At 39.7% G+C, this 14,440-nt stretch overlaps 1 protein-coding gene across 2 annotated transcripts in view; it reads left to right on the top strand.

Moving 5' to 3' along the window:
• The window catches only part of UBE4B (ubiquitination factor E4B), a 33,859-nt gene that overhangs the window by 13,510 nt on the left and 5,909 nt on the right, over nt 1-14,440 (top strand). For both annotated transcript variants that reach the window (XM_072354305.1, XM_072354306.1), the window contains 16 exons: nt 3,158-3,299; nt 3,636-3,736; nt 4,475-4,589; nt 5,387-5,470; nt 7,038-7,094; nt 7,442-7,558; nt 7,639-7,737; nt 8,101-8,214; nt 8,679-8,877; nt 9,029-9,167; nt 10,547-10,646; nt 11,060-11,187; nt 11,587-11,685; nt 12,510-12,745; nt 13,386-13,512; nt 13,797-13,941. In XM_072354305.1, the coding sequence (XP_072210406.1) occupies nt 3,158-3,299; nt 3,636-3,736; nt 4,475-4,589; nt 5,387-5,470; nt 7,038-7,094; nt 7,442-7,558; nt 7,639-7,737; nt 8,101-8,214; nt 8,679-8,877; nt 9,029-9,167; nt 10,547-10,646; nt 11,060-11,187; nt 11,587-11,685; nt 12,510-12,745; nt 13,386-13,512; nt 13,797-13,941 (2,002 nt within the window). The remainder of the gene's footprint in view (nt 1-3,157; nt 3,300-3,635; nt 3,737-4,474; nt 4,590-5,386; nt 5,471-7,037; nt 7,095-7,441; nt 7,559-7,638; nt 7,738-8,100; nt 8,215-8,678; nt 8,878-9,028; nt 9,168-10,546; nt 10,647-11,059; nt 11,188-11,586; nt 11,686-12,509; nt 12,746-13,385; nt 13,513-13,796; nt 13,942-14,440) is intronic.

Here is a 14,440-nt window from a genome sequence, read left to right as displayed (position 1 = left end):
AAGAGAACGTAACCTGCATGTCTGGTTGTGTAGGAACTAACAGTATGAGTAGTGCCAAGTGTTCTTCAAAGTAACTTGGGAAATGAGTAAAGCCAAGCAGGTGACCGGGGTTGTTTGTCAGAAGTCATATAAACACATGTAATGAATGCGAGTTAGTCAGCTTGATTTTTTTTCTTTCCTTTGAAGAGATGACTGGGATTAAGGAAATGTTAATCATGCTGCCTTTTAAGTTTAATGAGCACAGTTTCTGAAATGTTGTTTGAGCTGAACTCCTCATTGACTATGAGTAGGAGGAGTACTATTTACCCATGGCTGTAATTTTAAAACCAGTGGTACATCATGTTGCATATTCTCCTATCAAAAATTGGAACACGGGGACGTTAGTTAAAATGTAATGGAAAAAAGCCAGCTGATGCAAAGAGTTGTTCTGCTGTAGATGGCTCAGCATCTGAGATCTCCTCTCTGTCTGATATAGAAAACACCTGAAAGTTGGAGCCTATGGGGGCTGTGACTGTTTGTGGTGTGGGCAGCAGGGTGTTCTGCTGTAAAACAGAGGCTTGGGAGTTGTAGAGCAAAAGCTTTCCACTTGTGTGACTCTGAGATAGATGGAAACAAGCTGAGGGTTGTTCCTAGTTCTGTATGGAGGCTGCAAAAATAGCACAGCCTGCAGAACACCAGATGTGCCAAGGAAAACAAAGCTTTTGGAGACGTGAACGGGGTGGGATCTTCTTTAGTTCCACCTCCCATTGCTGAGGGAGCCTGCAATGTCTTGGCTCAAATGGGGTGTTTTCCCATTAAATATGAGGTTTTGGTGTGGAAAAAGGGCAGCCCTCCTTCAAGACGGTTCGTCATATCCGAGTGGTTTGTGTTCTTCCTTGATGAAAATGTTTCTTTTCCCTTTAAAATCTGATGCTCGTTACCTTCACTGCATGTGCTGTGGCTTCTAAAGAAATGCCCGATTCTTTTGGGTCAGCTCACGTTGCAGAAGGGGGATCTGTTTTGTGCAAAACCATGTATTTCAGGAAAACTTTCTGAGAAATGATACTTTGGTTGCCTTGCTAGTAGGCAGAAGTATCTTAGTAGGCAGAACATTTCCTCTGAGCATTCCAGTTCCTGATTATGACTGGTCGTGGTTCGGAGGTGCCCTCTGGCACATTGTCTTGTTCTAATAGGCAAAGCCTGTGGCAGTTTCCTAATGTCTAAGGGCAGCACAGTGTGAGTTATGAACGCTACGTGCGTGGTAACAACTGGGAGGGAAGGACTTATTTCAGGCTTTCAATTCTTTGTGAAGTATTTTGGTTAAAGCAGAAGTCAGGGAAAAGCCAATTGCTTGAACCTTTTAATATTAGACTAGGTCTAGACTTCAGGAGTTATTCTGGGATGTCGAGGAATGCCCTGAAAGACTTGGTACGAGATGATCTTCCCCCCTCCGGTTTGTCTGTGATTATTTCTGTAATGTGCTGGGATGCTACAAGCAAAATCAGTTAGCTAGAATGCCTTCTGCTGGCATCTCCCTTCTCCCATCTAATTTCAGAAGAGGGAACTTGGTAACAGAGGCTTATACTTTGTTTGTATGCATACTTAGAATTTAGGTTTCATTTTCCCCACTGTTTTGTTTCATTTTCTATGGTTAGTTAGCATTGCATGGCCTTTGGTAAGGATTTCTAAGGCTGCTCTGCTTCTGGAATCTCGGTTTATTATGTCCTGGTGTTCTACAGACAGCAATAAGATGTTAAGTTATGAACACAGCGACTGTTCAATTATGCAACAACTTGCAGTCTGAAAATAGCAAGGCATTCAGTATGTGCGTGGAGGATGTATGAGCTCTGCATTGCAATAATTTCAGTTACTGCTGCAGTGAAATCATTCACAGAATGACTAATTGTAGAAATAGTAGTTTTAGGACAAATTGGTATTTTTAAAAGAGAAACTTAAAAGCTGAGTGTGGGAAGTCAGGTCTAAAAGAAGCAATAAAAAATGGAGGCATGGTTTCATGGTAACCCAGGACTGCCTCATTGGAGATACCTTTTACAAGGGTTAGTGTCAATTGCAGAACTGAAAACAAATGGTCTCTGCAAATAAACTGTTGCTACTAGAATTTGTTTGCATGCTCAGCTGCCAAATGCTTATCAAGTAGTAACCTTTGTGATTTATTGGTTGGACTGTACAGCTTGTGCAATAGCTTTGTACAGATAGATTATTACAGCATGAATTATTTTACAGCATGTAGGAAGTTATACTTTGTAGTCTAAACATGTTTTAAAGCTGCATTGTCAGAAGAAATGCTGTTATTTTGTCAGTTTAAGGACTTATAAAGGGTCTTCACTTAAATCCAGCTTGATTTTGCACCAATTTTGTGCAGAGAGGAACAGTACTAAACCACCCACATGGTTTTTTTCTTTATGGGTTTAGTTTCATGTTCACAATATTGCTGTTTTAATCTTTTCCCCCTGTAGCTGTGCTGCTCACCAACATGGCGTATCTTACTACAAGGGAATCAAAATGAACTGAGTTGAGATTAAATAATCTCAGATGTGGAAATGATAAATCAAACAGTTGCTTGGATACGTAGCCTTCTGTTTTTGATTCTCCTCCCTTGGAATACATAACATGGCTATCTGTGGCCCTCACGTGTAAGCTAAGGCCTCATCTTTGCTGCTGGAGGCTTTTACATTCTTTTGGCAAGTTTGGGAGCTGGTGCAGGTTCATAACTTCCTTCATGTTATGGACAGAGGCCATAGGAGCTGTGCGGAGATCCGCATCACTGCATGGGAGTGTTGTGATGTTCCAGGGCCTGTAACAGTGTTGCCATCAAGTATGACATAAAGGCTGTTCACTTCCAGTGTTGCTACGTAATAAAAAGATTGATTCCTGTTAAGTTTTTGTGCCTCGTTGCCCACTCTGACAACGTACTCGTTTAACAGCATAATCGATTCTTTGGTCATGTTACAGTGCAGCTGACTTTATTTTGAGTTGGATAACCTGAAAGGGAGAGCCTCACAGAAATGGTCTTGATGGTTGAGAAGGTTGTGTTGGTTGGAATGGAGTCCTCAGAGAATTGACATGTGGTCAGGAGCTCGTAGTTACTTGGCTGTGCAGCACTGAAGAGCTGGACCTTACCTTCTGTTTCTTTTTTTCTTATGTGTGTGTTTTAAAGTGTGGGTGGCTCTGGCAGCTTAAGTGTTTGCGATTCCTGCAGTGACCACTTCACCATTGAAAACTGTAAGGAGACGGAGATGCTGAACTACCTCATTGAGTGTTTTGACCGGGTTGGAATAGAGGAGAGAAAAGCACCAAAGGTACACTTAAGAACATCATTTTTGAGTCTTCTGTATGTTTTACATGTCTAAAACAAGCAGAGCTAGAAGTTACTCTTTCTCTTTGGAGGGTACCCTTCTGCTGCATTGTATTGGCATTTATTCCACTTAAAGCATACTCCTGTGAGAGGCTTCTGTATTTGGCTTGTAAGGGAAAAGAAACATACAACTCTTTATGTCTGATCTGAAAGATTTTTAGCTGTAGTCCTGCCAATCGTAGGTTTGCATGTTATATTCATACTGCACAAATGGAGAAATTGATCCTATTTCTTGTTCTGTCTCTGAATTTTGTGTTAAAATGACTTTTAATTTTGTCAGATGTGTAGCCAGCCAACAGTGAGTCAGTTACTGAGCAACATACGATCGCAGTGCATTTCACATGCTGCTTTGGTGCTACAGGGATCCTTAACACAACCAAGGTAAATACAGCTGATGTGGAACAGGAAAGTTGGATTGTTCTCTTTTGGGATTTATTTTTTTCCTCTGAAGATTAGGTAAGGAAACTTAAGATCAGTTTTTGGAGCAGGATATGTGTATGGACCAGAGGAATCATTCTTGCTTTACCTCTAGATGGTGTCCCCACTAATACCTTGGTGGAGATAAGTTTAAGCAACTCTGTTTTCAGATGCTTCTATTATCTTGAAAGCTGTACCAGTTCTCCTTCATGCAGTGAGAGTAGTTTTGTCTTTATAGGAATCAATGTTGATACTGGAGTATGTTTTATCTGTGTAATAAAGAACAAAAGATACTTCTTCAGAAACTTAGGGTGCTGTTAAAAGCAATGACTGCGTTAATTCAGAAAAGACCAACCTTAGGTTCTTATCTTAATGCTGGTCCAACAACAAAAAAGGTTGTTCTTTCACTAGTTGAGCATAACAAAGGGTCCTTTCATGAGAGGAGTAAAGGGAGAACCAATTACTACACTGAAGCCATTATTTTCTTCCGGCCTCATTAAATGAAAGTGTGATGTTGGCAGCAATATCTGCTTCGGAATAATCTCTACACCAGTAACTAGAGAAGGCAAGGCTGGTTATTTCTGAACGGAGCAGGTGCCCACGTATTGATCATCTACTTTCTGGCACATCTTCCAATGTGCTGACTTGGATGTTTTTCCTGTGTATAATCAATAGCTTTGGATCTCTTTTGCACAAATAAAGGTCATTGCAGCAGCAGTCTTTGCTGGTACCATATATGCTGTGTAGGAATCTCCCGTTTGGCTTCATCCAAGAACTGGTGAGAACAACTTACCAAGATGAAGAGGTGTTCAAACAGGTAAGACATTAATTAAGGGAAAAAAAAAGAAATAAGTGGAATTGTGGGATCTTAACCACTTGCTGTATCCAGGGGGTGCATTTTCAAAGGTTTATTCTGCATCTCACAGTTCTAGACCTGTTATTTCAAGGCCTAACAAACTGTTAAACGAATAGAGTTTGCTTTGTAACTCATTCATAATGATGTGAAAAGACTGACTTTCACTATTTTGTCATTCTAGTTATTCAAGTTATTATCTAACAAAATATTACTACCTTTTTGTGTGCTGTCAGAGCGGTGTGACTGGGGCTTAAGGCCAGGTGTCATTACTTTGGATTAGTAAGCTCCTGCCATGCTTTCCTCTCTCAATAATGCATTAATACTGCTTGATATCTCTACTCTTGCCACAATTAAAATTTCCCAGCACAAAACCAACTTGGTAGATGACGTGAAAATCCGAGCAATGTGATTTCCCCAAGCATAGAGGCAAACTGGTAATTACCCCGAGGGCTGCCAAACCATTGGAGACCTCCACGGTGCTTCTGCGTGTTCATGTGCATAATTAACATGCAATTCAGGGATCTTATTTCAGAGCTTTAAGCAAAACAGTTGGCTGAAAGGTGGGTATTTTTAGCACTGATACCCTTATGCATTCAGGCATTGGAATGTCACTTGACTTAACTTGATAGAAATTCAGAGAAAAGATCTTATTTTTTTCCATTGTGTGCTTGCAGTATTTGAAGAGTGAGAGCGCATTTAGTGCAGATGGTGATTAGAGTTATTCCTTAATTATCTAATCTACTTGTTTGTTTTTACAGATCTTTATCCCCATCCTGCAAGGCCTGGCTATAGCTTCCAAAGAATGCTCCCTTGATAGTGACAATTTTAAGTACCCCCTTATGGTAAGGACTGTTCTTTTCTAGAAGATTTGCTTAACCATGACTGGTTATGGGCAAATTCTATGCAAGATAATACACTTTACCATTTTTGGACTCCATTTGGTTAATTTCAAACTCCACACTGGAAGTTTAATGTGAGTGTAATGCCCGTAATACCTAAATCTATGGCACAGCAGACTTTGTATAATGGGCTATTAAAATATTTATCTGAGTTGCTTTACGTAAAACAAATTGAATGTAAGGGCTTCATCATGTATGTTTATTTAAACACTGTAGATGTTAAATTTCACCAAATTTAACTCTGGGAAATAAGGAGTAATATCCATACCAATATTTGTTGCTCTTGCGGCAAGTTAATATATATTGCATTAAAACCAACGTTATATGGATTGATGGCTGTATGCTGTAGGGAAATACTGTAATATTCCCTGGCTGGAAAGGTTTGTTGTTTCTTTTAAGTGCATATTTTAGTTCCTGGATCTTTCCCTCCTGCTGCTTTTATTGACAAACAAATCTTGTGAACAGTGTGCTTGACCACAGAGGAGCAAGCTGAATTCTTGACTAAACTGAGTGTTGTCAGCTGCACCTTCAGATCTTAAGATCTTTAGTGAATCGTGTCACAAAAAAAAAAGGCAGTTCTTCATATCTTGGGCTTCATTTGTACCTGGGGAAATAAACGTGACTAGGATGTGTGCTGGCAATCAAACTGAGTGACTGGAACACTTCTGCAAGAACAGCCATCTTCTCTTGTTCAGTTATTTGTTTTCAGTTTTCCTGTTCTGGTATTTGTTTCTTGGTCACTTAAATCACAAACTGTTGCAAATCTGTCAGTCAGGCAGAGTAAGGACTACTTGACAATGATACTCAATTTTGATAATCTTTAGTCGCACAGTGTTCACCAAGAGGATGGAATAATAGTGACCAGCTGTGGTGTAATTGAGGTATGAGAACATGTAACAGGAGAAGTGGGATATGTGAAAGCCTACAGTATTCTTGTGTTTTCAAATTTGTCTGTTATAACTGCTTTCTTTTCTCTGTGCTGCAGTGTAAAGTGAGTTAGAGATCTGGGATAGGATTCTTTGTTTCTGGCTACTGTGTTCATCTGACATTTTTCCACTCTGACTCAAAAGACAAAGGCCTTGCTGTATGTATAGTACAATTGCTCTATTTATTATTGTTACTGACTTTTATGTGGCAGTTCAGGAGTCCAGCAAAGACGTTGTTATGTTCTGATCAAGCAAATAATTTGCACAGCTAACTTTGAAACAAGTGCAATAACTTACTATGGTGTGAGACGTTAGCTTTTTTGAGACAGATGGAAACAGATGTAAAAACTAAGTAGGGGAGCAGGGTGTGCTCTAGCTTTTTTTGCACCTCTTCACCATTTGATGGAATTTTTTCCACTGGTTAAGGGAAAAAGGTTTGATTTTATATTTTTTTTTTTTACATTTTATTTTTATTTTTTAATATTGTTTTTTTTTCAGGCTGTTTATTGTGTTCAGCTTATTATTCTTAAGTAACCTGTCTGCCGGTTATACACAGGTAATCTTTTCTTGCCATTTTCTTGCAGGCATTGTGTGAACTCTGTGAAATCAAGTTTGGAAAAACACACCCCATGTGCAGTTTGGTAAGCATATCTAAACTGATCATTCAAAGTAAAACTTCCTTGTTGATTAATGTGTTCCATGTTGATAATGTTCTTTATAATTCTGAAGAAGAGCTACTGCAGAAGCTAATGTTTGATTGTAACTTAATGTCTTGTAATGGGGATCCTTTCTCCTTGAGAGTATAGAAAAGCTGTTCTGGAGGTGACTTAGATTTCTGATACTGAGGGGATGTTTCCATTTTGATCACAGCATGACTGAATTTTGACGAATTGAGAGTGGTAAAACACCGAAAGGTGACAGTGCAGGTAAAGGAGCATGGCTGACATGGCAGCTTTATGATCAGTTTGCTATTTCTTGTATTTTCTAGGTTGTCTCTTTGCCCTTGTGGCTGCCTAAATCTTTAAGCGCAGGTGCAGGAAGAGAGCTACAGAGACTTTCCTACCTTGGAGCCTTTTTCAGTCTCTCTGTCTTTGCTGAAGATGACGTAAGTGTTCTAGAAGGATGGTGACAGTATGTTTTGTTCCTAGTGTTTGATATGATCAACAATGTTCATTCCACTTCCAGAACAAAGTTGTTGAAAAGTATTTCTCAGGACCTGCCATCACTCTTGAAAACACCCGAGTTGTTAGCCAGTCCTTGCAGCATTACCTGGAACTAGCAAGGGTAAGTGTCCTTCTATTGAAAGAGCTGCAAAAATAGTGTGGGGTTTTTTTTATTGCCTTAGCAAAAATCAATAATATCATCTAAGAAATCTAGATTTTGTATTAAGCATTAAATCTTCCAGGCTGAAGGTAATTAGGTGAAAAGGTTGGTGAGTGCTGTAAGTCTTTCTCTGTGGAGGCAAGACAGTCTTACATACACACCTTTTATGTTACTACTGTCATAGCTGATGTGTCCGTATAATCTTGACAAATAATAGCAGTAGTTGTTGAGAGTGGAATTCGTTAGGCATGAAAGTATAGAAAAGCAGAAACGTGATGGCGAGAGGTGTGTGCAACCTAACAGAACTTTTACTTGAAATTGCAGCAAGAGCTGTTCAAGATTCTGCACAGCATTTTACTGAATGGTGAAACTCGAGAGGCAGCTCTCAGTTACATGGCAGCTGTCGTCAACACCAACATGAAAAAGGCACAAATGCAGGTAAATAAAGGGAAGGCTCTTTGTGTGATTTATGGATCAAGTTAATGGGTGAATAACATTGGGTGGTTGCTTCAGTGGTGATTCTTGAATGATATGGAGAAGAATTTTGATTTTTGTGCTGTGATGGGCAGGAGGTCGAGCCATCAGTCAGATCTTCAAGTATGTTTCCCATTTCTGAAATGATTCTGTGGTATCTACTTGATCAGCTTGTGTTATTCACTATCTTAGGACTTCCATGTCCTGATGTTAACAAGAATGACTGAATATGAATCATAGAGAAAGATAAATCATTAAGTGACTAAATGACCTTATAGTTGTCAGGAAGGCCTCCTTACAGTTGCAAATACTTCCTCACTTCTTCTTTAACTTTATGCTTTGTTTGTGTTGAATACTGTTCAAACAGCAGAAAATATCTTTGTATATCTATGCTTAGATCTTTAACTAATTACTTTCTTACTCTGCAGACAGATGATCGTTTGGTGTCTACCGATGGTTTTATGCTCAACTTCCTATGGGTACTGCAGCAACTAAGTATGAAGATCAAGCTGGAAACGGTTGATCCCATGTACATATTTCATCCCAGGTGTCGTATTGACCTCCCAACAGATGAGACAAGAGTGAAAGCAACAATGGAGGATGTTACAGCCTGGATTGCTGAGCTTTGTGAGTACTGTATGAATAGAGCGCTAGTGATGCTGCCTGCTCATATTTGCTTTAAAAAAAGAAGTTGAGTTTGAGATCTTGCCTCTCCTTAAGGCAGTTCGTATTTTTAATTTATTCACTTGTACTGTTGATTTGTTGACTTGTTTTGTAGACAGGGATCCGTCTCCATTTTCCGATCCGAAATTCCCAACAGAATGTTTCTTCTTAACCCTGCATGCCCATCATCTCTCCATCCTGCCCAGCTGCCGTCGGTACATACGCAGACTGCGAGCCATCAGGGAACTCAACAGGTTAGAAGTTGTCCTTACGTAGGATGTGTGGGAATCCACTGCTGTTCCAGCAATGTCTTTTTCTCACCACAATGGTGGGTCCTGCAAACTTGATGGAAATTACAAACACAATTTGAGTAAAGCTGTTGCTGAGTAGAAATCTCAACTGTTTGCTAATCTGATGCTTTTGACAGTTACAGATTGCTTACATTAAGAGACTGTGGCTTGCATCAGGAATTCAAATAATAGTGACAGGGAGGTTATTACTTACCCAAGGCAGCTCAAACTGGTGAGAAGACCATTCTATTTAAGAGGATTGAATTGATCTTTAAAGCGCTTTAGAATTTATGACAAAACTTTGCTTATGAATCTGGGGTATGTTTTGTGTGTGGACATCGATGTTCTGAGCTCTTTAGCATAGCTGTGCGATTGCGTGGCAGTTTACATATTTGATAAAGGAGTGCAGGTGGATGATTTACAGTTCTGGAAACAATAGTATATTAGCTGTGCTCGTGCAGTGTTTTGTGTCCAAGAAGATGCATGTGGTGTTCCCATGGCTTTTGGGTGGGGGGGTGGTGGTGGAGTGACTGTGCAGCCTGTAAAAAGGCTGCAGCAGTGAATTCTCAGTGCTGTCCATGTACCTGTATTTTAGCACATGGTTTACCATTTTGCAAATTATAAATAGAAGTTAAGATGTTGACAGGACGATTCTGCAGTTTGCCATTTCTCCTGGCGTAAAACCAAACAGACTTTTATATTTGCTCAAGCTCGAAGAATACTCTGTTAAAATTAGAACAGATTTTTGGATCATCAGTATTTTCCATTGCTTATAATTGCACTCAGTGAGTTTTGGTAGATGTTCCTTGGCAATAATACCATGCGTTCATCACAGGATTTTTGGACTGCATTCGTAGTGATTTCATTTTTTGTTCTAAAAGTGCACTCAGGCCAAGACACTGAGAAGCTGCAGAAAGCAGGGCAGGAAGTGTCAGTGTGCTTTAAAGACAAGAATATTTTCAAATAAACAGGCTGATTTATTTGTAAATAAGCTACACATTTGGCTCGAAAAGGAAATTACTTCTTTTCCTTATTTAGAATTGTTGAGAATGCTGCCTATGCAGCAGACTCCGTGCAGTGCTGAAGAGCTCTTGAAGGCATGTATGTTGGAGCTAGTTTATACGGGGTACTTGAATGCACACTGAGCAGATGTCCTATCTGCGTTTGTGAAAGCCATTTATTTGCCTTGTGATGATGAGTAACTTCCATAAAGATAGTTAGCTTTCCCCCCCACTTTTCGCAATCTTTCCTCTCTGTTTAGCAGATAAGTAGGTTTAATGCCTTGCAGATGGCAATGGGTAGCCCCTCTGTCATGATAACCAAACACTGCATGTGGTTTTCAGGACTGTTGAAGATCTGAAAAACAATGAAAGTCAATGGAAGGATTCTCCTCTGGCTACCAGACACAGAGAGATGCTAAAACGTTGCAAGACACAGCTTAAGGTTTGTGAGTGGTTTGGGTGGTGACTGAATGTCTTTGTTAAGCGGTCAGTGTTTATTTTTTCTGAATGTTTGAATGCAGCTTCCTGCTGGAGTTTCTTGAAATGGATACTTTTGAATCTACGCACAAACTGAGCTTGTTGAAGTGTATTGTGGCTGCATTCATGGAGCACGTGATACTGTATAACATTAATTGTGAGTTAAAAACTCAATGCCAAGGTTAACTCAGCCGTTATTCCTAAGAAATAAGACAATAGTATAATGTAGGGATTTGTGTGCAGTCCATGCATGGTGATAGAACTCTAGGCCTTTGTACACTTACCATAATGCACAAACACTTCAGTTAGTTCGGATAAGGTTAGCCATCTTATTATGTTGTCCTGCCCAGGATTAGTTTTTGTTTGCATCTTCTGCAGAAACTGGTGAGGTGCAAGGCTTGTGCAGATGCTGGTTTGCTGGATGAGAACTTTCTCAGGAGATGTCTGAATTTCTATGGCATGGTGATTCAGCTGATGCTTCGTATCCTCGACCCCGCCTATCCCAAGTGAGCATCGGGATAATCCATGTCAATTGTATCAATGATAACTCAGCATATGGTCAACTATTCACAACTATTTAGCTACTTAAATTCAGTTGTTCTATTTTATTTTTTTTTAGTCTTTGTGTTCCTATATAAATGTTCCTTTAATTACTTTTCTCAGTCACATACACTCTTGCATAGAACATGTCTTATTTGTTGTTTAAGGTTCAATAGGGGGGATGTGGGGTGTTGGGGAAGCAGATTTGGTTACTGGATCTGAAGCATTGGCACTGACTTTCTGAAAAGTCTGTTGCACCTTTTATCTTATTTTTTTAATAGGCAAACTCCGTAAGAGAGCTCACATTGCTTTGTACTTAGCCCTTGTATTTCACTGTTCTTTCTGTTGTATCTTTCATTCCGCAGCATAAAACTGCCTTTAACGCTTGAAGTTCCGAAGGTATTTGCAGCATTGCCAGAGTTTTACGTGGAAGATGTTGCTGAATTTTTATTTTTTATTGTACAGTGAGTAAAAGTTATTTCTAAAGGAAATCTGTGAATAAGTTAGGGTGTGAGTGTTGTTTGTTAGCTATTTTGTAGCAGTCACGCTGTTTAATAACATGTAAGATCATGGTGTTGGCAGGAATATAGCAGATATAATACCTAGCTGACCTCCTTTTAACCTAAATTATTCCATGATATTGATCTGCCTTCTCAGGGCAGCAAGCTCAGGAGTTTTCTCTATCAGTTTTGCCCTGAAGAGTTTTCTTAATGGTTTGGATTTTGAGACCTTTTAATTTTGTGATGGGGTTAATTATCACTAGAATATGAAAAACAATAATTATGGTTTAAGTAGTGCAGAATTGTCTCTATTACAGATCTACTGGGATTAAATGCATTGGTTTAATTTTAGCTGTTCAGACAGGCGTGGATACTACTTGGATGTAATCCTGGAGTTCTGAAGCTGGTTACTTTTCTTCTTGAAAACATGCCTTGAAATTCAGACTGTTCTGTGGTGCATGAGGAGGAGGGTGGTTGCTTTTGCTTTCCTGAGGTGCTGCTGTAGTGGTACTCATAGCAAATTTGCTAGTATGCAGCAGAGGATTCGGTCATGTTTCAGAAGAGAATGTTTGGAACTGGGGCCAAAATCCAGCTGCTAGTGGACAGCTGGCAAGACTTCTTGGAAGAGTAATGGTGTCGTGTCTATAGAGAAAGGCAGGGAAGTATGATAAAAATGACTTAAGCTTTTCCTGTTGTTAATGAGACAACTGAAAGTGTACAGTAAATATGCTGTTTGGAATACAGGGCTGGGTTTTTTCATGTTTTTCCCCTCATCTCTACCCTTTCAGATATGCTCCTCAGGTGCTTTATGAGCCCTGTACTCAGGACATAGTGATGTTCCTTGTTGTGATGCTGTGCAACCAGAACTACATCCGAAATCCTTATTTAGTAGCCAAGCTGGTGGAGGTGATGTTCATGACTAATCCAGCCGTTCAGCCCCGAACACAGAAGTTCTTTGAAATGATTGAGAATCATCCTCTCTCCACTAAATTGTTAGTCCCCTCCTTAATGAAATTTTACACAGGTAAGCAATTCATTGATGTAAGTGTACAGGAAATAGTAAGTATCATAATACTTAAACAAACAAGAAATCAAACCCAAGGTAGGTCTTGGATCTTGGACAGATGTAGCTTTGTTGCTCAGCAGTCAGGAGTCCTGCCACAGGCCGCTGTGCACGGACAGCTTTAGCACTGTATCTTGGTGTGGTTACTGCTTGTGTGGTATTTAGATTCCAAACTGGAAAGATGCTTTGTTTTATAAGGGAATATTGGGATTTATAACTGTGATTTTGCAAGTCCTGTAGATCTGTATGCTTCTAAATGGCTTTGCATTACTAGAAAGAACTACTTTGGCTCCAGCATTTCCAGAGTTTGTTGCTATTGAAATTTTGGAGTTGAATACAACAGAAAGTGTGTTTCCTGATGCTTTCCTATGGGATTAGGTTGGTTCTTAATTACAGTGTGGACGGTGATCCTGTAAGTAGATGTTAAGGTGGAAATTTCTGAACAGCAATTCAATTTTCTCCCTTAAAGCTTGGTGTTTGAAGGTCATCACATTGAAAACAGTAGGAGAGAGATGTAGCATGTTGCAGGACAGTCCTGGTGGGAAGCTTATTTTCAGTTCTAGAACCTTCCATTCTAGGATTCGGTTTTCTTCTTTTTCAGATGTTGAGCATACTGGAGCAACTAGTGAATTCTATGACAAGTTTACAATCCGCTACCACATCAGCACCATTTTCAAAAGCCTCTGGCAGAATATAGCTCACCATGGTACATTTATGGAAGAGTTCAAGTGAGTAAGAAATTGTGTGTGGTGCTACTTACTGTCATGCAAACTGCGGAGGAGGCCATTGCCATTGGGAATGGGTGATGCCACTTTCCATTGTGTTTTCAATGGCAGCGCTTCTACTAGAACTGGTGTTTCTAAATGCTGAGTTCTGGACACCATGATCAGCTTGGCTTGGAGAATGGGGTGATTGTTCAGAATATACAGTGCAGCAGGTGTGTTGCTAGGGTTGCAGCCTGCTCTGCACACCCGTCTACTTTGCAGTGATAACTGTGTTTCAATGTTTTCAGCTCTGGGAAGCAGTTTGTTCGCTACATCAACATGCTGATAAATGACACAACTTTCTTGCTGGATGAGAGTCTGGAATCCTTAAAACGTATCCATGAAGTGCAAGAGGAGATGAAGAATAAAGAACAATGGGACCTGCTGCCCAGGGTAAACAGAGCTGTTTTTCAAAGTGCCCTTTATTTCCTTTTAATTTTTTAATGCAAGACCATTGGGTTTTTGGTTTTGGTTTTTAAATAAGAGGCAGCACTCTTGCTGCTCATGAGAAGCAGTCCTGAATGCTTTTTCTTGCTGCCATTATGGCTGTGGTCACTCTGGATGACATTCTGCAAAGAAAAAAGCACCATCCTTCTGCACAGATATATTGTGGCTAGCAAACAGTGCTGTGTGAAGTGGAAATGCTAAAAAGCTTTAGATTGATGTGCACTTAAAAACCTACATGGAGAAATTAAGACTTAAATGTTTTTGAAGGAGGTTTTGGAAGTTGTTTGCAAGTTGAATTGACTACAAGAAAATGATGCTTTTATTTTGTTAATGCATTGATCCCGCGTAGCTTTGTCACAGCCTATTAAAGTACTGCAGCTCAGACTTTAGCCTGATTAAACAATAATGTGTGTATTGACTCACCCATGTCAGGTATTTTGATTTT

This window comes from Excalfactoria chinensis, chromosome 20 (assembly GCF_039878825.1).
Source record: "Excalfactoria chinensis isolate bCotChi1 chromosome 20, bCotChi1.hap2, whole genome shotgun sequence".
NCBI classification, from domain to species: Eukaryota; Metazoa; Chordata; class Aves; order Galliformes; family Phasianidae; genus Excalfactoria; species Excalfactoria chinensis.
Note: the sequence above shows the minus strand (reverse complement) of the source record. Positions and strands in the feature narration are given on the sequence as shown.